Below are 27782 nucleotides of genomic sequence, written 5' to 3'. Positions count from 1 at the left end.
TACTGGAGTTGACTGTTATTTATATTAGTGCCACAGAGTCACCCATATGGTATGAATGAAATGATTTATTTGACGGTGATAAGTTAGTGTCATCACTAAATCAGGAAGCAGAAAGCAAGACACATGCTAGCAGATTGATCTAACAGTGACCCATGATGCAAGTCACTTCATGTTTTTATGCCTCTTCTTTAAGCCATGTAGAGTAGTTATTGGTTTTCAGCACGGAAGATTTGCATACTCTCTCTTCCTGGCTTTCAAGGGTCATAAAAGATAAGAGGTTCTCGAAAAGCCATGACAGGCAGACATTCACAGGTCTGACACAGTCATACAGAGTGTTACTGATTGAAAAAAAAAGGTGGCATTTTCTTCTCAGAGAAACTTTAATCATGCCATACAGCGAAGATACGATTAAGAAAATGCTTCCTAAGGTAAGGAATGTTTCATTTATCGCTGGATCAGCGGCTGTAGTTTCATGTACAGATTTCTCCAGTGTTTGTTTGTTTTTTGTCTATTCTCCTTTTAATTTTTGTTATTTTATGTTTTGAAGATATATCTTCGGAAGTGTGTGGCTCATGAAATAAACGTGGCATTAACTTACTTCAGAAACCTTGTGCCCGTAATGGATAAATATGGTAAGGTTCACAGTCCAATGCTGCCGAACTTTGTAAACTCGGTGGAAAAAGGAACGTTGCATTGTAACAGTAACTGCCTTTGCTGTGTTTTGTACAGTTTACAATGATGGAACTACAAAGAACTTGATGAGCTTAACCGGAACCATTCCTGCCACGATTAATAGTAATAACATTCGCATTCCATTTTGTTCTCTTTCATAACAGAATAACTTCAAACAAAAAATATGAAAGGTTAAGAATCTCTCTGATTTTGATATCTTTCTCTTTGCCATTATACAAGATATAACATATAACATTCCTATTTGCCTGTGGATTGAGGAAACCTACCCCCAAACTGCTCCCATCTGCTATATCAGACCCACACAACAGATGATGATCCTCAGCGGAAAGTATATCTCCAGCAATGGTGAAGTCATGCTGCCTTACCTGCGAGAGTGGAAGAATGTGAGAATTGAAGCAATATTTGTTTTCGACAAAGCTGCATGTGGGGTTGATTAGGGGTTGATTTTGCTGGCACTGACACAATGTGGCTGCATAACTCTACAGCCAGAGCGCATGAAAGTGACCCTTTCCTTCTATTATTAGGGGGAGTGTGACCTAATGAGCCTTGTTCAGGTGATGGTTGCCGTGTTTGGAGAATTTCCTCCTGTGTGTATGAAGCCTTCTGCAGAGCCTGAGCAAGCCTCTTGTAAGTAGCACACACAAGCACGAAAGAAGCCTCTATGCTGTCAAAAACAACATCTGTGTCCTGATAAGATGGAGCCAATAATCGAGGATCCGCCTGATTGAGTTTGAAAATACCTTTCACTTGTCAGAATGTCAGACATGATCATTATTTGATTAACGATATTTATTCTATTTGTTCAGGTTGGCTGCAGTTCCACAGACAACCAGAAGTATTTACAGACACAGATGGAAGTTTATATCTGTCTTTAACAAGAGAAGACGGGCAACCTTTTCAGCAAGAAAATGAAACTAATTGTTAGTATTTTGTGCAATTTGGCAACAGTTTGTGAGAGAAATGTTTTTGTCAGTTTTTCCCCCCATATTGTGGATATGGTATCTATTGACTGTGTGTTAAATAGTGAAGTCTTCAGATATGAAAAAGCATGCTGTATTTTTATATTTCAAATGATTTTCATCACAAATTAGCACCCTTTCATTTGATTTTGTGTGGTAGCAATAAACATTTTAACCACCGTCATTGCTTTACAAGTGCCTCATAAAGATGTTGCTCAACTGCATCAATATTTTCTGGGCTGTTTGGACTTTAGATGGGTGTGGTCCTCTGTCATTTTATAAAAGCCTGTCTTATTTTATAAACTGATATAAAATAGAAAAAAACTACCTCTGTCAATAGAATATAGGTATAAGCTTTTTTCATCAGTGTAAACACATACCCGGAAGACTCTGACTGAAATATAATCTTTTGTAAAAACTGACTGATTTATTCTGTTATTGAAAATAAATAGCTATGTTAAACCTGCATTGCTTGTTATTGTTGAAATAACTCTCATGGAATTGTAGTTCACTTACAAAACATTTGATTTTTGCCCATAATATTTAATATAGCAACTATAAATGGCTGAATATATATAGCCTATGTCTTCCTTGTCCTGCTAAAGAATATAAATGATGGCTAAATGTGTGATTGATGACTATAAGTATGATTTTGGGATACCACATAAAGTTGTGGTCAGAAGTTTCTATACACTCATCATGGGAATCATGGGAATTAGAGGCTTTGCATTTTTTTTAAGCTTAAACACACATGAACACATTTGAATTTATTTTGAATTTTCTCTAATCCATACCGGAGCAAAAGTATACATACAGGCTCACATATACGCATATATTTCCACTGATATTTGTTTAAATGTCCTAAGTTAAGTCAAGTGGCTTTTATTGTCATTTCCAACCATGTACAGTGGTACAGTACAGAGTGGTAGTGGTAGTGAGAGCCCGAATGCTCTGGTACCTCTTGCCAGAAGGCAGCAGGGTGAAGAGTGTGTGTGAGGGGTGTGTGGGGTCCTCCACAATGCTGTTGGCTCTGTGGACAGAGCAGGTGCTATAAGTGTCTGGAGGGAAAAGAGGCTTCAGTGATCTTCTCAGGTGCTGTCACGATCTGTTGTAGGGTATTGCAATCCGGTACGGTGCAGTTTGCATACCAGACAGTGATGCAGCTACTCAGGATGCTCTTGATAGGCTCTCTGTAGAACATGGTGAGAATGGATGGAGGGAGATAGGCTTTTCTCAGCTTCTGCAGGAAGTAGAGACGCTGTTGGGCCTTCTTGAATTTGGTGATCTTGACGACCTCCACAGTGGATCCATCGATGTTAAGTGGACAGTGATTGCGCCATGCTGTCCTGAAGTTGTACCTTGAATAGACTCTTTAGCATCAGTAAGCTTCTGGCATACCTGTGGCTGAATATTTGACCAATTCATTTAAACTGGTTGGCTTGCTGGCATGGCCCAGACTTTTAAACATAATCCATAATGGTGACTTTGGGAAGGCCTTTCCAGAAGCTTGATGTTAGTGGCGATCATGGCTCAAGAGTTGGGAGTTTGCCTTGTAATTGGAAGGTTGCTGGTTCGAGCCCCGGCTCGGACAGTCTTGGTTGTTGTGTCCTTGGGCAAGACACTTCACCTACCAGAAGGGCCGATGGTGCGATATGGCAGCCTTGCTTCTGTCAGTCTGCCCCAGGCTACAACTGTAGCTTGCCTCCACCAGTGTGTGACTGGGTGTGTAAAGCGCTTTGGGGTCCCTAGTGGGGACTAGTAAAAACGCTATACAAATACAGGCCATTTAGTGTGCTTTACTCATTTCAAAGCCAGTTTTGATGTATGGTTTGGATCATTGCCCTGTTGGAATATGGAATTGTGTTTAAGTTTCAATCATCATCATAATTTGAGGTAAAAGTAGAAGAATTTGTAAATACCACTGGCAGCAAAACAGCCCTAAAGTGTGATCCTGCCAACACCATGCCTGTCTCAATTTTACTTTAATATGAGATATTTAATATTTAATATGAGCTCTTAAAAATCTCATATCATATTATCCCAATATTATCCCAGTAGAGCACTAAACTCTTGGAATGAAGACTTACTCATGGTTTCTAGAGTATCCAATAGTTGAATGGCAGGAAGAGCCTGCAGCTCTCTCTCTTGTGGAAACAGCTCCTTTGGATTCAGGAGACAGATACTCTCTAGTTTTAAAATTAGATTTAAAACTTGATAACGCTTATAATTAGGGGTAGAGCAGGCTTCCTTCACTCCTAATGCATTTGGATGCCACTGCAACATGTGAATAATTTTTGTATATTCTCTTCCATAATGTTTGTTTTGTCCTTGTCTGCTATGCTCCCCTTTTGTTTCTTCTCTATTGCCTCACCCCGAGTCCTGTTGTGGCAGATGAGTGCCCCTCCCTGAACATGTCATGCTTTAGGTCACTTTTTGTAAAAAGGGAGTTCTTCCTTCCCACGGTAGTCAAGTGTATGGAAGAAATATAGTATCATCAGAATTCAAGTATTCTGTTTGTGTGCATCTCACGGAAGTAAAAACAGTAAACATTAAATAAGATGTAATTATTAATTCATTTAATGTGTACATTTACAGATTTATATCACGGGCTATCGTAGAATTTGGGGATCTTACATTGACGTGTTAATCACATCACGTCACACAGGGACCGGAAGCACTAAAGAGAACTGCCGGAAATTCCTTTTGTTGACCATCGGATTTTTGTTTTCAAGCTCCTTTTTACAATTACTCGTTAGCTATTTTGTCGATTTATGAGTTGTTTTTTGAGTATTCGCGTGGAACACAGATACAGTTCCCGTTTACAAGACTGGAAGATTTCTCGTAGTAGCTGAATCACGCCCTTGTTTGAGTCCGCCCGAGCTAGGGCTAACGTTAGCCTTGCATTTACCGGAGCTCCGCTAGCCAGCTTTAGCTTGCATTCGCTGTCACTTTAGCTGTCATAAAAGTCAGCTGTTAAGACGCTTAACTTATTAATAAGAAAAGTGAAAATAAACACCTGAGGAACATGGCAGTAGTCAACGAAAGTAACCTGAAGAAAATGCTAAAGGTAAGTTTGAGCTTGAGTGTTGACTGTTGAAAAACGATAGCAAATTAGCTCATAGCGTCCTGTTTGACACTGGCTAACGTTAGAAGCCAGTTTAACATTTCCTGGTACGGTTTTGTTTAATAGACTGTCAATTTTCGCCAAATTTAAGATAATAAAGTATCTTAACTATTGTTTTGGTAAAATATATTGTACTAAATTAGATTGAGGCATAACTGTGTAACCATAGAACACACAGTTGCACATATTATTAATTGAAGTTACTTTGGTTAAAAAAATGAGACCACGGTTTTGGAGGTTACCGTAGACCTGTATTTATATTGCCAGTCGTGTTCAGAATACTTTAGAGAATTGTTTATTACCAGGTTTGTGATGCATCGGTGGGAAAAAGCTAATGACTCTCAATCGGTTGCCAGACCAAGGGACTCTATTGACACTGGTCTTAAACACTTCTCTGATAAAAATGAGTTTAATATGGATAATTGTATCCATACTGGTATTGTACTAATTTACGTTCACAAGGCTTTTTAATTGGATTATTCTAATTTATAAGCAAATGTAAAGAGGCAGTAAATTTAATCTGTAAGGTGTTTCAAGTCCTGTTTACAGTATGTAGAATTAAATAATGGTTCTTCAAGGTCACCCCTTGGAAATTTTATCTGTGGTGTACCACAAGGATCTGTTACAGGTCTATTACTGTTTCAGATTTGTCTTTTGAACATTTCCTTTATGTACGTGATTCTTATCCAGCTCTTGTAGTTTGTGTAAAAATCCTAAGGATATTGAGCTTAGCTCAGTAATAAGAATCTGTTATCCCGCGGTTAGAAGAACAGTAAGCTTGCACTTCATTTGTTGAAGAGTGAAAGTATTATTTCTGATAGTAAAAAAAACAAACAAACGTGGCCTGTCAGTGAAATATAATTCAGTTAACATTAGCTCAACTGACAGTGCAAAATACCTATCAAATAAGTTGACTTTTATTTTTAGTTGTATTTTTTTAGTCATTATTCTGGTAATTAAGTGATATATGTTTTTAGTCTGTGATATGTTTTGGAGTGAAATAAAATCAATCAGTCAATACAAATGATCACTCTCAGTTTGTATGGCACTGAATTTTGAATAGCAGCTTGGTAAACAAAATATAAAAAAAAAAAAAAAAAAGTAAAAATATTAATTTTGTCTCCTCTACTTGTTGCCCAGCAATACAAATACAGAGACCTGACTGTTCGTGAAATAACCAATGTGATCTCCCAGTACAAGGATTTGAAGCCAGTCATGGATGCTTATGGTAAATTAAGTAATATTTATCTCCTGTTTTTAACTGCTTGGTTTCACTTGTATGTTGTGTAATGGCATGCATCTGCTTGTATTTCAGTATTTAATGATGGCTCCACAAGAGATCTGATGAGCTTGACAGGAACTGTTCCTGTGAGCTACAGAGGTAATGGATGTTTCTTTGCTCTCTAAAAAGAGGTTTTCCAATAAATTAATAACTTTATATATATTTTTGAAAATTTCAAGCATAATTAAGTGAAGTTTTTTTTTTTTTTACTACTATTTATAATGTCTACTAGACTACTTTTTTTCTATCCGATGTGGTCACTCTGACTTACTGGATTAACTGCACCTTTTTTTTTTCCTTTTTACACCATTATCTCAGGACAAATGCCAAACCTAAACTTTCTCACCTTGTGGATGTGGACAGAAAGCAGTTTTTTTTTAATCTTGCTTGAATATCAGACTTTGTGATTTTTTTTAAATGTGTATTTGATGTACAAAGATACATAAAATGTGTTTCACTTAATATGTTCTTGATAATAGAATATGGAGTTTGTTAAATATTAAGGGAGGAGTGAGGACATTAAGGTTTTGGACAATAGCTATATTATAACACTGTGTATTTGATTTCTGTAGGTAATGTGTACAACATCCCAGTGTGTTTGTGGCTCCTGGACACATATCCCTACAACCCACCTATATGTTTTGTCAAACCTACCAGCGCTATGATGATCAAAACTGGCAAGCACATAGATGCTAATGGAAAGATTTACCTGCCGTATCTACATGAATGGAAACATGTAAGTAGTAATTCTTTTAATCCATGTTTAAAAACATGTTTTAAGGTATTAAAAGCATGTAGTGTGACAACTAGAGTTTCTGCACACAAAAATGTAGCTCAAAGAATTTACTAGATGGAGAAAAAGGCAACATTTTGGTATGCTGGATTATAGGACAAAAAAAGTGCCTTTGTGGCTCGAGATATCATTTGCATTCTTAACTTGCCTGGCAATTTGGTTAATAAAATGTGTCTCACTGTTTTATAGCCTCAATCAGACCTGTATGGTCTGATTCAGGTGATGATTGTGGTGTTCGGGGAGGAGCCCCCTGTGTTTTCTCGTCCGACCACACAAGCTCCTTACCAAGCCTTTCAAGCAGCCGGACCCCCAAATTGTGAGTGACATACATTTCTTGTACACAGTAGTCTGTGAATTTTTTTTCCCAAAGTGTTAGAAATTAGGTTTTTTTTGTTTGTTTTTTAATGGTGCATTTACTTCCTTGGGCACCAGATGGAGCTCACATACTATGGCAACACAATACTGAAACTGATACTTTATCTCTGTCTCTTCTGTGTGCCTGTGAGCAGTCCCAAAAAAAATCAATGAAACCTTTGACCTTTGTGTCCTGAGATCTCGTTTTTTGTCTCTCTCTCTCTCTGCTGCAGCTTCCTACATGCCTGGCATGCCTGCAGTGTCACCATATGGTCCAAATCCTAACTCTGGGTAAGATTTCTCCCAAGCCCTTTTATTTGCTGCCTACAGCTAACACTTATATGTGTGACACAACAAATTCAATATGTTTGATGGTGGAGTATTCACTGACTTTTATTATCAAGACACTGCAGCACTGGCTCTGTTACATGTACAGCTGAATTTTGCAAATACGGTCTTGAAATGTTTCAGAATAGAAAATGTAAAGCATTAGCTTGACAATCATCTAACTATTTTCAGAGGCTACCCAAGTTATCAGTACCCAGGGGGGAACTCTTACCCAGCTACTGCTGGACCGGCACACTACCCCACCCAGACTCCAGTTTCCACAGTGGGTAAGTATTACATCCAGCATCTGGGTGCATATGTTTTCTACTTCCAGGTATCTTTGAAATATTAATGTAGAACAGTTTTAATTCTCAGCAAAAAACGTTATTCACCCTTGATAAAACTTTATGATCTTTAGTTAATCCATACTGAGACACTTGACCTTTTGACTTCGACTCTCTCACCCTCTGAATAACTTCAGTAGCGTACCAAGTCACCAGTGAAAGGTCATTAGTGTAACTAGAGTGGGGTCTATTAAAGGCCAAAGGGTGGGATGGCCCTGAACGGAAAGGGAAAGCTTCTTTTTGCCCCCCACAACTTAAACTTCAGAAGCACACAGGTCTATATTTAGGTTTGGAACGGTAAAGGAGAAGAAATGGGGTCACCTAGTGGGTGAATTAACTCTGACATTTGTGGCGCTGACTCCAGACTGTACACAAGGTGGTCTTGACTCTGCAGACATTTGCCAGTATATTTACTGCTATATAATCTGGAATTTGCCAGTCCTTGAACTGTCTTGTGTAGCTAGTATAAAACACTAATAAATAAACATGTAAATTGTTTTACAATACAGTCCAAAATACCAGCTGTAATGCTTAGTAAGGTTGCCTACATGGAATTTGTTTTTCAATAAAAGTATGAATTTGTTAAGATGTAATTTTCCTTCTGTTGCTTTTTTCACCACCATCCTACAATATTGTTGTCACTGTGGATAGTGCTACAACCAGAACATAAATCATAGATTGGCCAATGGGTGTTAAACTGAAACTAAAACTGGAGGCCAATAAATGGCTTAACTGGGAAAATCATGTGAATACTTCATTCATTTTCCATCATTCTGGAAAACACCCTTTTGGACCCTTTTGTTTGTATATAAACCTTGTTGTCAGATTTCTCTGTGGTGATGCCTTGCTGTGCCTATAAATACTGTTGAAAATATTTTAAATGTAGTGTGAATTGTTTGAACTGAATAACTGCAATGCAAGGATGAATAGTGGAGAGTTTTTCTTGGCTCATAGTGAGCTTTAGGGAGTGACTATGTGCGCTGGTAGAGTTGGTCTGTGTATATAGTAAAGGCCACAAGTCCATGTTACCATATTTGACAGAAATCTGTGCATTTTCCTCTTGCCTCCACCAAGAACCTGAAAAAAATGTCTGTTATGGTTTAGTCAAACATCCTCACCTTAGGGTGGCACAGTTTCTCTGTGGAAGAAAAGCCTCCACAGAATTATGATTTAAATTATCATTTTTACAGTTATCTGAAGATGATTAGCTTTTGTCAATTTACAGTAAAGGCTCTTTTACATAGGACATGGTATGTGTAAAAGAGACTTAACAAAATCAAATATAATTATATTTGGGTGAGATTATGGTTTAAGTTGTAGTAGTATCTTTTTTTCCATCTGGCTCTCCTGTTCACTGTCTCAGATGACTTATTATAATCTCTTCCTCTTAAGGCCCAAACAGAGATGGCACCATTGGCGAGGACACCATCCGGGCATCTCTAATTTCTGCAGTGAGTGACAAGCTTCGCTGGAGAATGAAGGAGGAGATGGACAGAGCTCAGGCAGAGTTGGATGCCCTGAAGCGAACAGAAGAGGACCTGAAGAAAGGACATCAGAAACTGGAAGAGATGATCTCAAGACTGGACCAGGAAGTGGTGAGAGATGATCATACTTTCAGTGTTAAATCTTTCTGTTTGTTTTGTTCTCTATTCACCACAGATAACTGTTACAGCAGTCATTTTTGAGATTTGCTAAATATGTGCAATCATCACGATGTTTCCACTAGACTGAAGTTGACAGGAACATCGATCTGCTGAAGAGAAAAGACGAGGAGCTGAGCGAGGCCTTGGAGAAAATGGAAAACCAGTCGGAGAATAATGACATTGATGACGTCATTGTGCCCACAGCGCCATTGTACAAACAGATCCTGAACCTGTACGCTGAAGAGAATGCAATTGAAGACACAATCTTCTACCTGGGCGAAGCCCTCCGCAGGGGTGTCATAGACCTGGAAGTTTTTCTCAAGGTAACCAGATCTAGATAGCTGCTAGCACATATAAGCAGAAACAAGTATACAGACACTTTAACCTATCTGCCTCTTTTTTTTTTTTTTTTTCCTGTTTATAGCATGTACGTCTTCTGTCCAGGAAGCAGTTCCAGCTTCGTGCTCTTATGCAAAAAGCCCGCAAGACTGCTGGGCTTAGTGACCTCTACTGACCCACGCTTACTACCTAGAAACATTCATATCTTCATGCTCTCTTACTCTCTTCTATCATCTTGTATATCAACCAGCTGCTCTATTTTATAGTCTTATATTGAATTTATTCTGATAGAAATTTGAACAGCACCAACAAAGACAAAATACATATTTGAATGGTAAATTGCAGCCATAGTTGTAGCTAGACAGTTTAGATTTTAAACTAACCAAACACTCCTTTGAGGTCATTGTGTAAGGACATGACCTAAACATGAGAGGGTTATTTTTATGACCAAATATTAAAAGCAAAAAACACTGTCATGACATTAAATTTGGCCTAAAACTAAAGCTTACAGGTTCTGTTGGCAATTTCTTTGCCATAACACATGATTTGGCTAGTAGGTACAGATGGTAGGGGCTTAAGTACAGATGGTAGGGGCTAAAAGTGAAGAGCTTTGTAGAGAGCCCATATGATCACTCCCTTTTGTAATGAAAAGATATGTCTGTAAATACACAGGAGTACTTTTCAGGAAGGGAAGGGTTCATCCTCAGGATTTCTGTTCATGTTTCAGTAGCCATGAAGTTATATCCATTAACCTGAACCGATTTGTTTGGGTCAGACATTCAGCTTTAATTTGAGCTCTTATCCCACTTGCACACACTACTATTACTACATTATTTTCCATTTGTATGTCTCCTTATGGAGGGTGTGTGTGTGTGAGAGAGAGAGGTTCTTTCAGTGTGTGGCGGCTGCTTGTTATACCCGTTGACTGCTTTAACCAGTCAATCATGTACATTTTTTTGTTTCACTCTGTAGAGTGTCTAAGGTAGGTGGCAGGCTTGGCATACATTACTGGATCGTAAAGGAATTTCTCCATTGTATCTGATTTATTTTCTTTTTTCCCATGCTGTCCATTCTCAGTCCTGCTGAGAAGGTTAAAGTAAACATAAGTTAAAAATTTGTGAATAAAACTGGGTGTTAAGAGGTACAAAAGTAAACAAATGTACTAATCAAAACTTTAACTTGTGTAAAGTTTTTTTTCTTGAATTTAGCCTTTTACTAAATGCACTTTGAATTGTATTATAGATTTTGTTTTGTTTTTTTTCCTCAGTTTAACCATAGGCAACTTGCTCTTTTATGTAAAGATGTAAATCAGTACAAATAAATTGATTTAATAGGTCATCTCTTTTTAGTCATGTCATTCATGTGGCTTGCATAATTGATATTATTCAACGATTTTCTGTGTTGCACAACCAAAAGGTAGCGGTGGTTCAGAGTGTACCAACTTGAAGATTGGTGCTCTAGTCTGTACACCAAAGGCCAAAATAATGAACTATAATTTCCTCCACTGGTTTGTAGAACTGCTTTCTGTAAGAAAACTGCTCTTAACACAGACCACTTATGAAACCAGTGATAGTTACATATTAAAATGCTAGTGGTTGTGAGCAGGTAGAATAGTATGAATACGAGTAATTTAAAGGCAAGTTAAATATTTTGAAGTCTTGCATGAAAAGCTCAGATCAGCCTCATATTGGGCAACAGCTGACCCAGCAGCTCCGCAAACAAACGGACCCCCAACCCCAGGTTTGATGGTAAATGCAGGACAGAACACAGGACAAACTTGAATAATCCTGGCAGATTTATTTGATGTTACAGCAAACAGCTTAATATCCAGCTGCCATGACATGTTTCCCAGTAACTTATCGATAAATCCTCTTTAATATTGTGACATTAATACATAAATAGATCTAACATTTATAAATAGAATTTGTTTTTAATGTTCTTTTCCAGAGTCAGGTGGTGTTAAAAAAAACAAAAAAAAACCCTGTTAGAACATTTAGGGTACACAAGCAACTTTTGTTTTAAATGACTGTAGCAGTCTTATGATTCATAACCCAACCCTTTCCCACTGGCTCTGTTATCTGAGTTATATTATGGCAGTCACATTTTATCCTTAATAGATGTAAACTTTGCCAGTTTTTTTGTGTGCCATGAAATTTGCTTTCAAAAGTATTTTGTCAGTGCACTTGTGGTTAGGCTTTAAGAAGGCTTCAGTACCAAGAAAGTTTATGGAAGTCTGCTTTACTATAATATAAGGTACTTTGGTATCATAAGATTTTGGACCAGTGACATATGCAGCAGTGTTACTGTGGGTGAATAGGAAGCCCTCCTCATACAGAATGGAATGTCTCCATTATACTCCAAGATATAAACCGAGATTACCAAGTGGAGAAACATAACTTCAACGGCCACAGAATGCATACAGACTGATCTAGGAGTGTACAGAAAAAGCAATAACAGTACTCGTAACATACAGTACACAGAATATATATGCACAAAGACTGCATGATTTCAGAGAGGACAAATGGATGACAAATACTTACTCTCCAACACAGGCTGACTTTACGGATACGAGCATGAGTTTCCAAAAATTTCATGGAAGATCAAGGCCAGGTTGAAGGAAGCAAAGGAAAATGACACCTGTATGTGAATCTCTCAAACGTAAAACCCAGCTTTGAGTGGTTTAGTTACAAGCACTTGGCCTTTTAAGAAATTCACAGGTGACATCAACCAATTACAATGAGAGACACAAGAGGGAAACTAGGAGGGAGTCACATGGTGTCATTTTAGGGACAACTGGAGAATTCAGAGACGTGCTTTTCACAGAGTGAGCTCCTTCTGTACACCCCACAGGGTCTCAGCACTCTTCACCAGCTGCTTCTCCTCCTCAGGCTTCAGCGTCATGTGAATGACATCTGTCAAGCCACTGTTGCCCAGGATACAAGGGATGCTCAGGAAGACTTCGTCCTTCACCCCATGCATGCCCTATACAGTAAAAGGCAAGGAAATGTGATAGTTACAAGCTGACCTTGTCACATCTGTGGAAAGTATAGCATTTTCTTTTCAGCAAGTAAAAATAAAGACTGAAATCCTCATCTACCTGGACAAGTGTAGACACAGGGTGCACTTTGTGCAGATTCTTCATGATACTTTCCACTAGGTCAGCAACAGACATACCAATGGCCCAGGAAGTATAGCCCTTCAGCTTGATAACCTCATAGGCTCTGCAGCATGGACAAGAAATAAAAATGAGCATGGCATATAACAGACTGAAAGGAGAAATGGGTCATGTTGTGCGAGCTCTTTTTTTTAAACAAGTTTATAGTAGACATTGATTGCAGCCACTGGTATTTGCATGAGAAACTTAAATTTGACGAGTTGCCCATAAGAGTTTTGAAAACAGGGATACAAAATTGATTTTTAATTAAAATATTTAACTGCCTTTAAAAGATAAGACAAATGAGTTCTACTAGCCATACAGAGGTGCACATTTACAGATACCATTTCTTCTGTTGAAACAACACATGTGGATTTCTCTCATCTTTGTAAAGATAAGTGAAATGATAAGACTCAACTGGGACACAAAGAACATTGTATTGCACATGGCTGAACTCTAAAGACCCAGCTATTACAATACAAGTCTACTGATTGGCAGACAATAAATGATGGTGCAATATTAACCTTTCTGCAGAGAGTTGCATACAACTTTCAGACATACCAATACAGATAATGGGTCATACGGCGTCATTACTGCCATTTATGGATTCAGTGTTAATCATTGTCAGGCACTTCAGTTAGACACGAGTCAAAGAGAACAAGTGAGCTTTAGTCTAACACAGCATTTCATGGGGAATAGTATAGGCACTCCATACATGTTGTTAAAAACAAAAATCAGTATGTTTGAAGAGGATGACAGACTCCAGCAAATAAATTGCAACACTCACCCATCAACCACCATCTTGTGCACTGCCTTCCAGTGCTCTGGGTCACCCTCAGCCCCCATCTTTGGGTTGAGGCCTTGAAGAGAAACTCCAGCAACGTTCACACCACTCCACACAGGCACTACGAGAAAGAAATACACCCCACTGAAACAGGAAATTCTGAACTGTACGTGACAGTATAAATTTCGCAAATAATGTCGCTAGCGTACCACTAGAGTCTCCATGCTCTCCGATGATCCAACCATGGCAGCTAGAAGGATGCAGGTGGAGCTTCTCTCCCATGATGTGGCGGAAACGAGCAGAGTCGAGGTTAGTGCCAGAGCCAATCACACGGTGACGGGGGAAGCCACTCAGTTTCCAGGCAACATAGGTCAGGATGTCCACTGGGAAGGTGCCAAATGAGAAATTATCAGCCATTAATCTGCTTCGAACAGGAATTGGACCATGTAAACCCCACATGATGTAGACTCCTTGTCTAACCTGGGTTGGAGACCACCATCAGGATGCACTTGGGGCTGTACTTGACGATGTTGGGGATGATAAACTTGAAGATGTTAACGTTACGCTGCACCAGATTGAGACGGCTCTCGCCCTCCTGCTGGCGGGCACCTGCAGTCACTACCACCACCTTAGAGTTGGCTGTCACACTGTAGTCTGAAGAGATGGAGGGAGGAAAAAAAAAAAAAAAAAAAAAAGTTGTATTCCACTCCAGGTTAGTCAGCAAGTAAACTAAATGACAGTTTGTCAATTCTCACCTTTATCAGCTACAATCTTGTGCGTCTTAAGGAAGAGGGATCCGTGCTGCAGGTCCATCGCCTCACCCTTCAACTTGTCCTCCATCACATCAACCAGTGCCAGCTCATCACACAAGTCCTAATTATTATATTATAGGTCAATTTAACAACCAAACAAACTTTACATAACACAGCAAACACATCATTTCTGGTAAATGTCGTTGGATCTGGTAAGTCTATTGCTCTAGCCATCACAACCTTTACATCTGTCCCAGTGAAATCCTATTGAGTAAACCTTTTTCAATCCCCAAATAAGGATAGTAGCAATCTTCTTAATTTCAACAAGTTTATTCCCCTCCTACCCGTCTTACCTTGAGCAGGATACTGACAGCAGAGGCCATGCCCACCATGCCAATACCCACTACAGTCACTTTGCACCTGCTGCCAACAGGCTCCTCCTTCATCACATGGCCAATGAGCTTCTCCATGGTGGACATCTATTAAAAGTAAAGATAAAGGAAATGAAGGATATGAGACACAAGACGTAAGGACGCCATGCAGAAGTATAAAGGGGAAGAGAATGAAGGGAAAAGGTTGGGGGGGTAAACAGAGGGGAGTGAGAGAGCATGAAGAAAGCGAGACGCATAATCTATGAAGCAATTTGAATGTGTGGTTACTAGTTGGCTCACAAAAAAGTTTCCATGACTAATTTCACATCCCACAATGAATCAAGCCTGGATTTTATTGTATTTCATCATTACAGAACTGAAATGTCATTTTCATTTGAACACTTTCATTAAGGTTGAGAGATTGAGCTTTAAAGAGCCTCTCCTTGCATCCATGGCAACCACTGCTTTTGAAAGCACTGCAGCTTGCCTCTGTGCAACAGGGAACATCCCCAGATGGCCTCACATGCACACACACTGCGTTTCCTGGCTCCACCACCGGTGTGACAAGGCACAGTTTCCACTGAGACGTGTAGATGAGCACGTATGGCCAAGTACAGGCCCAGATTAATGCACTGAGACATCTACTAGAGCTCACTTGAAACCTCTAAAGTGTATGAATGTGACCTTACATCTTCCATGATTTATGTCCTCGGTAAAGCTTTCCCAAACGGGTTTATGGTGCCAATTGATCCCTTCTAGTCTTAAATGCTGCGCCGTTAAGAGAAGAGGATAAAGCAGCCTCTGCATTAGGGTGCGGCTTACTTTTGAATGAGCATCCACTAGTGTACAAGTGACCAGTGTCCTTGAGCTGCCAGGCATCTATCAGTTTACTTGAAACAAACAAGATGGCTGGAGCCAGAATGTCAGTCTGACATCAAGGTGACCATCTACAGCTTGTATATACAGTTTGCTCAAAACTGTAGGATAAAAATGTAGTAGTGTAATCCATACTACATGTACCAGCATTTGGACCCATTATAATCTAGGATTATTGCCAGTGTTCTATATGGGACAGTGCTTCACTGCTGTGCTCCACAAACTGCTTCCTTAGTTGCCTGAATAAGAGGACGACTTTTAGTAGCTGGAAGAGTATAATGGGACATTACACACAGTCCTAGTGTTATCATGTTTCCCAACATTATTGTGCTCATTTGGTTCATTCTTTTGCCAGCAGGCCACTAAAGGCTATACAGGGTGTCAGGTAACGGCTGCCGTTCAGCATCTCAGTTACAATGCTGCTGCACATCTCTTGTCCACATCTGAATTCAAGAAAAGACTGTTGTTGAATTTAAGTCCTAGAAAAGCTTTACCGCCCTGCAGTCGTCATAGAACCAGACATTAATAGTTTCCCCACAGTCTGCATTTGTCAAATATTTATCCACAACTCTGTGCCAAGAAAGGTCCGATGAATCAGACAAAGCCGACAACGCGGGGACGGCATTTCTGGCAAAGCCATAAAACACCAACAAGACAATTAAAGACACTGCGTCCCTGCGATAGGCAAGCACGCCCAAGCGCAGTAAATTAAAAGGGCCAGGGTCATTTATAGCTGTTGGAAGATGGTCGCCACCGCGGCTGTAGGCATGCGTAGCCAATGCGCATTTTACGTCACCAAAACCCAAGCGCCTCGATCACGGGGATGGATTCAAACAGAAAGAACATAAAAAGGTTTTTAAACACCAACGAGTCGGAATATTTCCTGTTTTTATTACATTTTATACAACGGGCGAATAAAATACTCCATAATAGCCCACAAGTAACTATGCATCTGCAGAATGCCCAAGACAACCTGTTACCTCTGCTTGACTTGTTTACTTATGCTATAAGGGAAATAATACTGACAGAAATCTTAACTGATTTAATCTGCAGCTGAACCCAATTAATACTGATTACACATCGTCACGCCCCGGTCTGTCCTCTAGCACGCGGTTTGAGACATTCAGCTTTTAAAATCTTTAAATAAAAAACAGTCTTTAGAGAGTCCTGGGTGCAGATGTGGTGTGTAGAGTCAGAGTACCGCGACCCATCTTACCTTGAAGGTTTCAAAGAAACGGGTGAAACCAGGAGTTGGAATGTGTCAGCTCCACACTAACGCTCTTTGACTGAAGTGCTGCCGGTGTGAGGGTGTCTCCCCGTATTTAAAGACAGCCTCCGGCGTGGACGTTACGTACCTACATATTAATGAGGTCGGATGGTTGTGTGGGCACTAACCCGTGTTGAATGTCACGTCCACGGCAGGATGCGGTACTGAGGTCTGGTATAATCTGCTCTGTGTCCTTTAATATTTTCAGGCAACTTGCATTTAAAACGATGGAAAACACGCACTCCGTTCTCGCCTGTGATAGATTAACGCACAGGTTACAGTGTAAGGTGAAAGTACAGGGACGCACTGCGCAGTCTGTCACAGTCCGCACATAGAAGAAATAGTTCCCACCTAAATTACTTCAAAAAGCCTCCGTGCTGGTTTCTAATGCAGTTCTGTCATCCACACGGACACAGTAACAGATAATGATTTTAAATGAGGGTAGCAACATTCTCAACATAGCATTATAACCGCGGCTTGGTTGCCGGACGTGAGTGGATATTTCGTGACAATAATAAGGGAATTTGTGTTAAAAGTGTGTAAGTCACCGAGATAAATATCACGTGGCTGTTAATTTAACAGGAAACGTTACGGTTTTGATTTGAGGATAGCCTTTCATACGCCGCCCATGTGGCCGTGACTGGAAGGAAACAGTGACTGTGTCGTCATACAGTCAGACGAGCAGCATTTCGCGCCACCTCCTGTCCACTCTGAGTTATTTCAAAACTAGTCGAGTTACTCACCCGTGTGCAATAAAACAACTCATTTGTCCTACATGTCAGGGGAAGTTTTCTTACACAGATATGATTCGGCTGGCAAAAGGCACGGAAACCAGCATCCCACCCCCCACCCCGCCTTATTAAAATTAAGTGTTCTGAATCATCAAGTGGCCTACACTGGCACAAAAAAAGTGTGCTCTCAGACTGTCGATTGCTGTTGGCTGTTCTTTACACCTCTCCCGACTTGAATTTTTTTGTTGCAAAACAAAAGCTTTCAGTTAGGACTATTTCACCAACGTGATGTCCTCTTGGCTCACAGCTTTCAATGCATTTTTGAGCATGTGAGAAAAAAAAAAACACATGAAAATAAATGGACGATAAAAGGTCAAATCGGGTCGACTTTAGTTAAATCGCTTTTCTGGGCAGTTTAAAACCAAAGATTTAATAGTGGAGTGATTATGCACCCTTTTCTCATTTTAATAAGGTTATCAGTCATTGCTAATTGAAAAGTTCACTCAAATGAATGTACAAATTATGCTGCAATGTGTAATTTTCTAAGCATGCCCGTTTAATATATATCCTTCTGGAAGCAATGTGTTTGATGAAGTTGGAAACTGAAATTGTCACCTATTTATTTGACACAGTTCTTGGAGGATATGGAAAAGAGAATTCAAGTATCCCAGAGGATTTTCTGTCAGAGCACGTGTGAATAGTGGAATATGTTAACTTGCCCTTGAAAGGATCATAAAGATAACTTAGGTATTCTTCAGTCATGACACCTAAAATACGCACTCACACAGGCCCTGGCCACTTTGTTAGGTACAGCTGTTCAGCTGTGATTCACATGGCAGGAACTCACTCCATTTACTCATGTAGACATAGCCAAGGCAACCTGCTGAAGTTCAAACTGAGCATCAGAATAGAAAAGGAAGGTGATTTAAGTAACACAAAATGTGACATGGGTTTTGATGCTAAACAGGCTGGTGTGAGTATTTCAGAAACGTCCAGTGTACTGGGGTTTTTCTATACTGTTTACAGAGGATGGCCTGAAAAAAAGGACCTATCCAGTGAAATGCAGTTCTCTGGGAGAACATGCCTTATCATGCCAAAGTTCAGACAAGAGTGACCAGACTGCTTCAGTCTGATAGGAAGGCAACAGTAATTCAAATAACCATTAGTTATAACCAGGGTATGTAGAAGAACATCTCAGGTTGCACAACACATTGAACTTTGAAGTATAGGAGCAGCAAATCACACAAGTTGCCACTCCTGTGTAAGAACAGGAAACTGAGGCCACAGTTGGCATTAGTTCACTAAAATTGGACAATAAAACATTGCATCATCTGATTCTGACATTCTGATGGTAGGTTCAGAATCTGGCAAAAAAGAAAATTATAGGATGAAGTCATCCTGCCTTGTATCAACAGTTCAGTCTGGTGGTGGTGGGATCTATTTTCTTTGCATACTTTGGCTTCCTTAGTACCAATTACTATTAATTCCTTATTTGGAAGTTTGCTCATTTACAAAGACATGAACACCAAAATCCAGGAAAAAGCACATTACATAACAGTTATAGATTGATTTGCTTGTCATTGAGTAAAGGAAGTATTTCATCCCCAAGCAAAACACGACTTACTTGGAGACGTACTTGGAGAAGAGTGCCTGCTCGGCAACTTGAAGCTTCAGCTCCCTCTACTGATTTCCTACAGAACTGAGGTCTGGAGACCAGCTAGGCCACTCCACAACCTTTACGTGCTTCTTCTTTAACCACTCTTTTGTTGCCTTGGAATTACATTTTGGGTCACTGTCATACTGGAAGACCCATTCACAACCTCTCTTCAGTGTTCTGGCTGGGAGAAGCAGGTTTCAATCCAGGATTTTACACTAGTGCAGCAAAGTCGCCATGTGAAACCACCTCAAAGCATCAGAATCAGAATCAGAATACTTTATTGATCCCTAGGGGAAATTATTTTATGTTACAGTGCTCCATTATAAACAAACATTAACAAGACAGACAATACGCTAACTAAGAATAGTACAATATATACATATATTAGGGGTGCAACGATACTCGTATCGATATTGAACCGTTTGATATAGTGCTTTCGGTTCAGTACGCATATGTATCGAACAATACAAAATACATTTTTAATTTATTTTATCAACTTTCCTTCTGACTATGCTGTCTGTGTTGAGCGCTCAGTGGATCTGCGCTCGACAGTGCAGCAGCCTAGGCGGAGTAGTCGAACGCAGATTCACTGAGCGCAGGGCAAGCTAGCGAGACAGAAGTTTAAGCTCTCCTTGCAACATGGCAAATTGAACCTTCCCCACCCTCATTCAGATCTGGCGTTTGGAAGTATTTTGGTTTTCATGTGACATATGACCCTGAAGGTAAGCACATCATGGACTAAAGTAAAACAGTATGTTGGATGTGCCACGCAATGCTCAATTACATGGGTGGGAGCTAGTGTGTTAGCGCAGTTAGCTCGTTAACGTGTTGGCTGTCCAGCCCCATGCACGGGCGATCTGCGGTAGCTCATTAACGGAGATTTGCCTGTGGCGTTAACCTCATTTCAACGAGATTTACGCTGACAGCACTAGTGGGAACACAACAAATATGACTGCACATTTACACCGACATCATCCTAGTGCAAAGACAAGTGGAAGCAGACAAAAACAACAAACATGCATGCTACAAACTTTACCCAAGTCATTTAGACAGCCGTTAGCACATAATTCTCCTTATGGGGACCTGATATGTTTAATATGCTGCTGAGAATATAGCCCAGAAGAAGCGTATAGTATAGCTTTTATTTTGGAAAGAGCCATTTCTCTGTAATAAACTCTCTTTTCCAAAGATGAGTGATTCCTCAATCAGATACAGGGCTCGCAAAATCGCCCGTCCAACGTCCCGGGGCTAGCGATTTTTCCAGTCGGGCTACCAAAATCTATCTCTGCTCTGCCCGTCGGGCTATCATAGGAAGGAAAAATATACGTCAATGCTTTTGCATTCTTTCGGAAATGTAGCTGGGTAATTATGTCATTGGCATCGGTGAGCCACTGTCAATATGTGACATATTGAAATCGCATTTGAATTTGCGCTTGTTTTTTGCTTTCACTTTGCAATCGTGTGAACTGTGTATAGAGAGCGACAGCACTGATTGGTGAGTGATGATAATTTGCGCACCAATTCCTCTGACATCGTCTTATCAATCGTTAGCTTACTATGCAAACATGACAAGTGAAATCTCCCGCAGCAAGCTTAAACATGTGAGAGGTTGATCGTGCAGAGAATCGCTGAGCATTATGTGAGTGCGTGTGTAAAAGCAGCAGGATATATATTGTAGCGGGTCAGGGCTGTTCGGGGTTCTGTTTGTACAGTTATGTTTTGTTTATGTTGCCATAGTGACGGGTGACGCCCTCTCTCTGCCACGGTGTGTCCTTCCGGGGTCAGAGGGCGCCCTGTGTGTTGTTGTTGCTGTGCTGTTGCCGCGCTGAGCAGTTAGCTAGCGGCAGTGTTCTTCTGCAGATGTTAATAAACGGCTGTGCTCCCTGGCTAGCTCACGGGAAGCAAGACCAAACGATACCTCCGTCTCCTCCTTGTCTGAGCTCGCCACATTGGTGTCAGAAGTGGGATGATGGTGGCACCCCATGTTCTGACCCGAGTGACTTTTCCCCCGCCGGTCGTGACCGGCCGGTGCGGCAAAAGAAGGCACCTGGACATTTGCAGGACTTTGTGTGGGGTAATGGGGTCGTCGGGGACGACTGACCCCTTAGGTGGGGGCTATGTAGCGGGTCAGGGCTGTTCGGGGTTCTGTTTGTACAGTTATGTTTTGTTTATGTTGCCATAGTGACGGGTGACGCCCTCTCGCTGCCACGGTGTGTCCTTCCGGGGTCAGAGGGCGCCCTGTGTGTTGTTGTTGTTGCTGTGCTGTTGCCGCGCTGAGCAGTTAGCTAGCGGCAGTGTTCTTCTGCAGATGTTAATAAACGGCTGTGCTCCCTGGCTAGCTCACGGGAAGCAAGACCAAACGATACCTCCGTCTCCTCCTTGTCTGAGCTCGCCACATTGGTGTCAGAAGCGGGATGATGGTGGCACCCCATGTTCTGACCCGAGTGACTTTTCCCCCGCCGGTCGTGACCGGCCGGTGCGGCAAAAGAAGGCACCTGGACATTTGCAGGACTTTGTGTGGGGTAATGGGGTCGTCGGGGACGACTGACCCCTTAGGTGGGGGCTATGTAGCAGGTCAGGGCTGTTCGGGGTTCTGTTTGTACAGTTATGTTTTGTTTATGTTGCCATAGTGACGGGTGACGCCCTCTCGCTGCCACGGTGTGTCCTTCCGGGGTCAGAGGGCGCCCTGTGTGTTGTTGTTGTTGTTGCTGTGCTGTTGCCGCGCTGAGCAGTTAGCTAGCGGCAGTGTTCTTCTGCAGATGTCAATAAACGGCTGTGCTCCCTGGCTAGCTCACGGGAAGCAAGACCAAACGATACCTCCGTCTCCTCCTTGTCTGAGCTCGCCACAATATTTTAGTTCTGCTGAGCCAAATAAGACAGGTCAGGGTGAAGAAGTGACAGCCAAAGAAAAGCTTACCACAAAATGGAAAAGTTATGACAAATCAGACCATAAGGCAAAAAGAAAGTGCAGCTTTATGGTTTCATGGACAAAAGAATTTCTGTGGCTGCAATATGACAAGCGAAATAACCAGGGCTGCTCATAAGGTCCGCAGGTGCGCATTTGCTGTCAAAATAAAAAACGGGCACAAGATAAGAAGTTGCAACGCGTGTTTGCATACATAAGATTTTCAGGAGGAGGACAGACATTTGTTTAGAACTCTTAAAGATGTCGAAGAAGCAAGCTCCTTTAAGCAATTACTGTGATGTTCCTCCACCTCCAAAGAAATGTCAGAAGGAGTCCGAACCACAAAAGAAGCACGTATTCTCGGAAAAGTAGTTGCAGGAGGTGAGCTGGCTTCAAACAAATGATGAACGCACAGAGATGTGGTGCGGAATGTGCCGTGAAAATTTAATAAATGACAAATTAAGGCATGAACATTTTTGTTGTATCGAAAAAATATCGAACCGTGACACCAAAGTATCGAACCGAACCGAACCGTGAATTTTGTGTATTGTTGCACCCCTACTAATGATGGGTCTGTACATGTGGGTTCTTGAGCAGGGAGACGTTGTGGGTGCTGCAAGTTTTCCATCTGTTGCGGTGTAGTGTGTTACCAGTGGTGTTTGTGCTTCCAACTGCCTTCAGATCAGTAACAAGCTCTACTTGTGTGGTTTTGTGCTGATCCACCATCTTTCTCATAATCATCCTCCCACCATGAGGAACAATCTTGCATAGAACTCCAGACCAAGGACAATTGATAGTCATTTTATATTTCTTCTATTTTAGAATAATCATATTGACACTTCTCACTAAGCTTCTTGCTGGTGTTCGGTAGCCCATTCTAGCCTTGTGCAGGTCCACAATCTTGTCCCTGACTTCCTTTGACAGCCCTTTGGTCTTGCCTACGGTGGTGAAGAGGTTGGAATGGAAGAAATTGATTCTGTGGATGGGTGCGCTTTATTCACATAACAAACTGAGATCATGAGTATCTGATATTGATTGACTGACTGATTGTTTAATTGGCTGTAAGCTGTTTGCCCCATGAGCAGACCGCCAGTCTGTGGGAGCCAGAATTCTGGCCGGGTTGTCAGTGATCAAATAAAGCACCTTTGGGATGTGGTGGAGTAGAAGATTCACATTATGGATGTGCAACTGACAAATCCACTGCATCTGTTAGAACATTGCCTGTCTAAGACAGTGCAGACAGTTCACTGTTGTGCAGTCATGGCTGCTGACCCCTGAAAACCTCCGTTGCAGCTGCCGCTGCCACATGCTGCCACTGCTGCTGTTCACATAACATTTCCTAAACCTCACCTTTACCACAGTCTTATTCTTTTTTCTGTTAGCTAGTTGGAGCTTAATAGCGATGAAACAGTATAGTCAGAAAGTTAATAGAATTGTTATCTGCTTCCTGTTGTGTCTGCTTTGTGTATATTGTGCATTCATGAAACAATCCATTGCATGTGGCTGGGAGAACTGTGTGATAATGTTTTGTGTGGGTTGTTTTTTTTTTTCAATTAAATTGATGTCTAATAAATGAGGATATTGTTAAAAGCCTAAATGAATGAAATTAAATCAAGTAAAAAATGCAATTACACTTAGATTTTAATGCATATAATTGTAAACAGTGGTGTGGTGGTTATCACCGTTTACAGAAAGAAGGTCCTTGATTTGAATAGAGTCTGGGACCTTTCTGTGTTGAGTTTGCATGTTTTTCCTGTCTCTGCATATGCCATCTTTGAGTGCCGGGCTTCCCATCTACAGTCCAAAGACATGCATGGCGTTAGAATAATTAGTGACTCTAGATTGACAGTAGGTGGGAGTGTGAGCATGAATGGTTGTTTGTCTCTGTGTATTAGCCCTGCGACAGACTGGCATCCTGTCACGAGTGTGCCCTGTCTCTTACCCGTTGACAGCTGGTAAATGCTCCAGCACCCCCTCGTGCCCCTGAATTGGATAAGTGGAATAAAATGGCTGAGTGGATGGAAGCTGCTTTATTTATTACTCCCAGGTTTTACCACAGTTATCACATTCACTGATGTTCTTCATTGATAACCTTTTACATGTCCATTTATCAATCCTAATGCAATGCAAGCTGCTCACCAGCAGGAGGTGCTGTTATAAAAGCAGCAAAACTAACTCAGCCTCCTCTTTAAATTGAAATCATTTCCAGTCGGGTTTGATTATAATGCAAGCAGCATCTAAACAGTTATTTCATCCAGCAAAATCCTGCGCCAAACTCGCTGAAATTAAATCATTCGCAATTATGCGGTAATCTCTCGTTATGCTATGAATTATTCATCACATTGAGTTCTAGTCTAGTGGCTCAGTAGGAGTCCACAACGAGTAGTGGTTTTAGACCCACAGGGGTCTTCTACTTTATCTTAGTGCAGCACAGCTGAAGAAAATTTGTTGACTGAGATGTATTTCACAGTTTTTAGGTAAACATTTTAGATCAACTACTCCTGCGCAACAATATACCCTGCTGTATCAAATCAGATGTAACAAATTATCCCAGGAACCCCAGGCTGTTTCTCCTTAAACTGTAGCACCAGCTGTTGACATTCAACAAGCTCAGTCTCACTGCCTGTGACTTTAAAAATAATAAACACTTCACTACATTGTGTTGAGGTGATCCAGTGTATGGCAAAGACAGTATATGACACTGCTGAAAACAGATTAAGTTTCATTAGATGTGTGAGAAATCATGCTTCATCTCCTGGCGTTTAATGTTCTCAGTTTGCCTGCAGCGATATATATACTCCAAACTTTCCCAGACTCCAAGCAGCTTCTTCTTGTCCTTGCTATTGAATTTCTTGTCTTTGCCTCCATCATGCGCCGTCACTTTCAATGTGCTCCAGAGAGTGTGTAAATTGAGTCTGGGCCCCACAGTGGAATAAAAAGACACCAGTTTGTCATGTTAGCTTCCCCTTTCTCACCACAGCATCATTTGCCAACATACAGTTATTGCACAGGGCGTTGGGACCGGGGGGTGTCTGTTGTGGGTGATATCTGTCTCAGGCTGCTCCAGTAATGGAGAGGAATCTAATCACCTCACTACAGCCTCCTCTTCCTCCTCCAGCCTGTGTTTAGAAATAGAACTGTGGCAGAGAAAATAAGGCCACATCAATCATAAAAGGATTCTCCAGGGAGCCACTTGATGCTCAGAACTCTGGCAGAACAACATCCAGCTTACTGGTGTTACCTCATTTTACCTCTGATGCACACAGTCTAATTTATAGTTTTCCTTTGCTCATTTGTCCTTCGGTTTCTTTCGGCACGACTCGAACACTCTCGCTCCTCTTTCCCTTTCTTCTCACAATCAAGTTGCATCGTTCTCATTCTTACATCTCTCCTTCCTTCCCAGCTCCCAGCGCTCCCTCTCCTTTCTTCTCCTTGCTTCCAAATTTGCTTCACACACACCTTCTGCCTAAGACTGATAACATCCCTGATGGAGTTCCTTTATTAGCCACCCACAGGCAGATTAACCAGAGCAATAATACACCAATCAACAGCAATTACGCACTGATAAGCCCAGGGAGATCTCTGCTGGGTGTGGGAAAGGATGTGGCATTTGTAGAGTGATTGCATGTGTTTTAGTGCAGGATTAAAGGTTGTGTGTCTGTGCATACATTTACACGTGTTTTACAAGTATATTTAATTGAGCACGCTTTGTTTTTTGCCTGCGGTTTTAATCCCTTCATAGGGCATATTATTATGATCAGATGTGAAATCAGTCCTAGTCTCAAGGTTCTTCTCAGGTGCTAATTGAAGCCATGACTAGGCAAGCTGTATTCTCATCTGTGCAGTTGCAAAGTTATTAATGAAAGCATGAGTGCAGCAAACCAGCTGGGTAAACAGGGGCTTAGAATCAATATGGTATATCATTTATTCTCCAAGTATACCATTATGATTGAAGACATCCTTTCTCCCATCATTACACATTAAAACACTTCATTTGCAATGTTGGCACTTGTTCGTTTTTGGACATCACAGCTTAAACAGCAGGCTGGCATTGTTATAGAGCACCTAAATGATGATGAAAACGAGTGGAAGCATAGATATGAGTTTTCCCCCTGCAGGCATTCACACACCAGCCAAGTCTGACTTCAACAACAGCTGCATGAATTTAACCTGCCCCCCTTCCAGTCTGTTTTTCTGTGCATGTGCAAAAAGACGCTTTCACGTGCATGCATGTACACACCTGCATGTGCACAAACTCATGCGTTTGCGCACATGCATGTACACACCTGCATGTGCACAAACTCATGCGTTTGCGAGCACAGTCTTCCTTTTAATGCCAAACCAGAGACCTTGGAATCTGTTTACTGCTGTGCTGCTGGAAAGCCCACCAATCTTTCAGTTCCAGATTTGCTTTAAGTGAACTTGGCGAACTGTGTGTGGATACAGCAGATTAGTCCTCCTTCAGAAACAGTGATCCAGCGGACCTCTGATTATTTTTATTTTTTTTAATTTGCTGTTTTATTCAGTCACAGGGCAGCAGATATTGATTAACTATGGTGTTTTATGTCTGAATGTTTGCCATGTTGGTCTTCTGTAACTGTGAGGCAGCTCCAGTTGTGACCTCAGAAAGTTATTTCGAGAACACAAAATAAAAGACATTCAATTTAGATTTCAAGCCTGAAACTGAATACATTTCCCGTTGCTCTCCAATCTCTAATTATTTCGTAGGACTTACAACTGTGCCACTGTTTAAAGACAGCGTGCGCACATGCATGGTAGACTGCAGCAGGTAGCCTCACATTCTTTTATATGTCACTGGAGATGCTATGTGAAGCTTCTGCCTCCCAGTCCGGTGACCTTAACACCTGTGATTGATATTGGAAGGGAGATGTATGTGTGCAGGCATGGTCTAGGTGGTGTGTGTGTAAGTGTGTGCGCTTGCGTGCATGAATGGTTAAGGTTAATTGAAGTTGTTAGAGTGAAAATGATTCCCTCAGGGGGGACGTAGCAGGTGGAGGCAATGGGTGGGTGCAGCAGCCGGTGACGGAGAGAGGGGTGAGATGGAGGAATAAAGAGAAGGGGGGGTGGGGGGTCAAAGGGATTGCTCGTCCCCTCCAGTGCTAAGAGGCAGTGATACATGAGGACGGAGAGATGATGTGATTCATCTAAAGGTCAAGTTTGTCTGTCCGTCCCTCCATCTGACCCCTCCACCCATCACTGTTTCTTGCCTCAGAGCTCCTTGTGTTTCTCCTTACTTATCTTGAGTAAACCGGGTCCAAGTGAGTCTTTTTCACATAGTCATTCACACCAGAGCATCTGTTAAAGCACCCTCATCCTGTCTCACGCATCCTTCTATATCTCTTGCTCTGTCTGTCTGTCCCCCCCATGTGGCCTTTCCCCTCTCCTCCCATACTAGCCTTCATTTCA

At 41.2% G+C, this 27782-nt stretch overlaps 3 protein-coding genes across 3 annotated transcripts; 2 read left to right on the top strand and 1 right to left on the bottom strand.

Annotated features, from left to right (window-relative positions):
• The first annotated feature begins 266 nt into the window (after positions 1 to 266).
• On the top strand, positions 267 to 2113 carry LOC146569436 (tumor susceptibility gene 101 protein). Its single transcript, XM_085281742.1, has 6 exons — positions 267 to 428; positions 548 to 632; positions 730 to 795; positions 913 to 1076; positions 1218 to 1320; positions 1500 to 2113. The coding sequence occupies exons 1-6, from the start codon at positions 387 to 389 to the stop codon at positions 1616 to 1618; spliced, it is 579 nt and encodes a 192-aa protein (XP_085137868.1). The 5' UTR covers positions 267 to 386; the 3' UTR covers positions 1619 to 2113.
• A 2194-nt stretch (positions 2114 to 4307) lies between these two features.
• On the top strand, positions 4308 to 11196 carry tsg101a (tumor susceptibility 101a). Its single transcript, XM_085281741.1, has 10 exons — positions 4308 to 4719; positions 5917 to 6004; positions 6092 to 6157; positions 6631 to 6794; positions 7041 to 7167; positions 7439 to 7496; positions 7725 to 7819; positions 9269 to 9471; positions 9603 to 9842; positions 9944 to 11196. Exons 1-10 carry the CDS (start codon positions 4678 to 4680, stop codon positions 10031 to 10033), a joined length of 1173 nt encoding a protein of 390 aa, XP_085137867.1. The 5' UTR covers positions 4308 to 4677; the 3' UTR covers positions 10034 to 11196.
• Positions 11197 to 11640: 444 nt separating this feature from the next.
• ldha (lactate dehydrogenase A4) lies at positions 11641 to 17171 on the bottom strand. Its single transcript, XM_085281740.1, has 8 exons — positions 17012 to 17171; positions 14902 to 15027; positions 14552 to 14669; positions 14277 to 14450; positions 14006 to 14179; positions 13800 to 13917; positions 12956 to 13079; positions 11641 to 12840 (listed from the first exon to the last, which is right to left on the bottom strand). Exons 2-8 carry the CDS (start codon positions 15025 to 15027, stop codon positions 12676 to 12678), a joined length of 999 nt encoding a protein of 332 aa, XP_085137866.1. The 5' UTR covers positions 17012 to 17171; the 3' UTR covers positions 11641 to 12675.
• Positions 17172 to 27782: the final 10611 nt, after the last annotated feature.

The sequence above is a fragment of the Mchenga conophoros genome, linkage group LG7 (genome assembly GCF_057382185.1).
Source record: "Mchenga conophoros isolate Kocher_MC1m ecotype Shallow Benthic linkage group LG7, M_conophoros_male_GT1.1, whole genome shotgun sequence".
In the NCBI taxonomy this organism is placed as follows: Eukaryota; Metazoa; Chordata; class Actinopteri; order Cichliformes; family Cichlidae; genus Mchenga; species Mchenga conophoros.
This window is presented reverse-complemented; position numbering and strand designations above follow the sequence as displayed.

Bases quoted from the DNA above. Each gene is read 5' to 3' on its own strand.
- LOC146569436 (XM_085281742.1), top strand. From the start codon at position 387: ATGCCATACAGCGAAGATACGATTAAGAAAATGCTTCCTAAG. The intron at 429-547 runs GTAAGGAATGTT...TATGTTTTGAAG, and splicing joins TTAAGAAAATGCTTCCTAAG to ATATATCTTCGGAAGTGTGT. The intron at 1,077-1,217 runs GTGAGAATTGAA...TTCTATTATTAG, and splicing joins ACCTGCGAGAGTGGAAGAAT to GGGGAGTGTGACCTAATGAG.
- tsg101a (XM_085281741.1), top strand. From the start codon at position 4,678: ATGGCAGTAGTCAACGAAAGTAACCTGAAGAAAATGCTAAAG. The intron at 7,497-7,724 runs GTAAGATTTCTC...AACTATTTTCAG, and splicing joins GGTCCAAATCCTAACTCTGG to AGGCTACCCAAGTTATCAGT. The intron at 9,843-9,943 runs GTAACCAGATCT...TCCTGTTTATAG, and splicing joins ACCTGGAAGTTTTTCTCAAG to CATGTACGTCTTCTGTCCAG.
- ldha (XM_085281740.1), bottom strand. From the start codon at position 15,027: ATGTCCACCATGGAGAAGCTCATTGGCCATGTGATGAAGGAGGAGCCT. The intron at 14,451-14,551 runs GTGAGAATTGAC...CCATCTCTTCAG, and splicing joins CAAGATTGTAGCTGATAAAG to ACTACAGTGTGACAGCCAAC. The intron at 13,918-14,005 runs GTACGCTAGCGA...TCTTTCTCGTAG, and splicing joins AGAGCATGGAGACTCTAGTG to TGCCTGTGTGGAGTGGTGTG.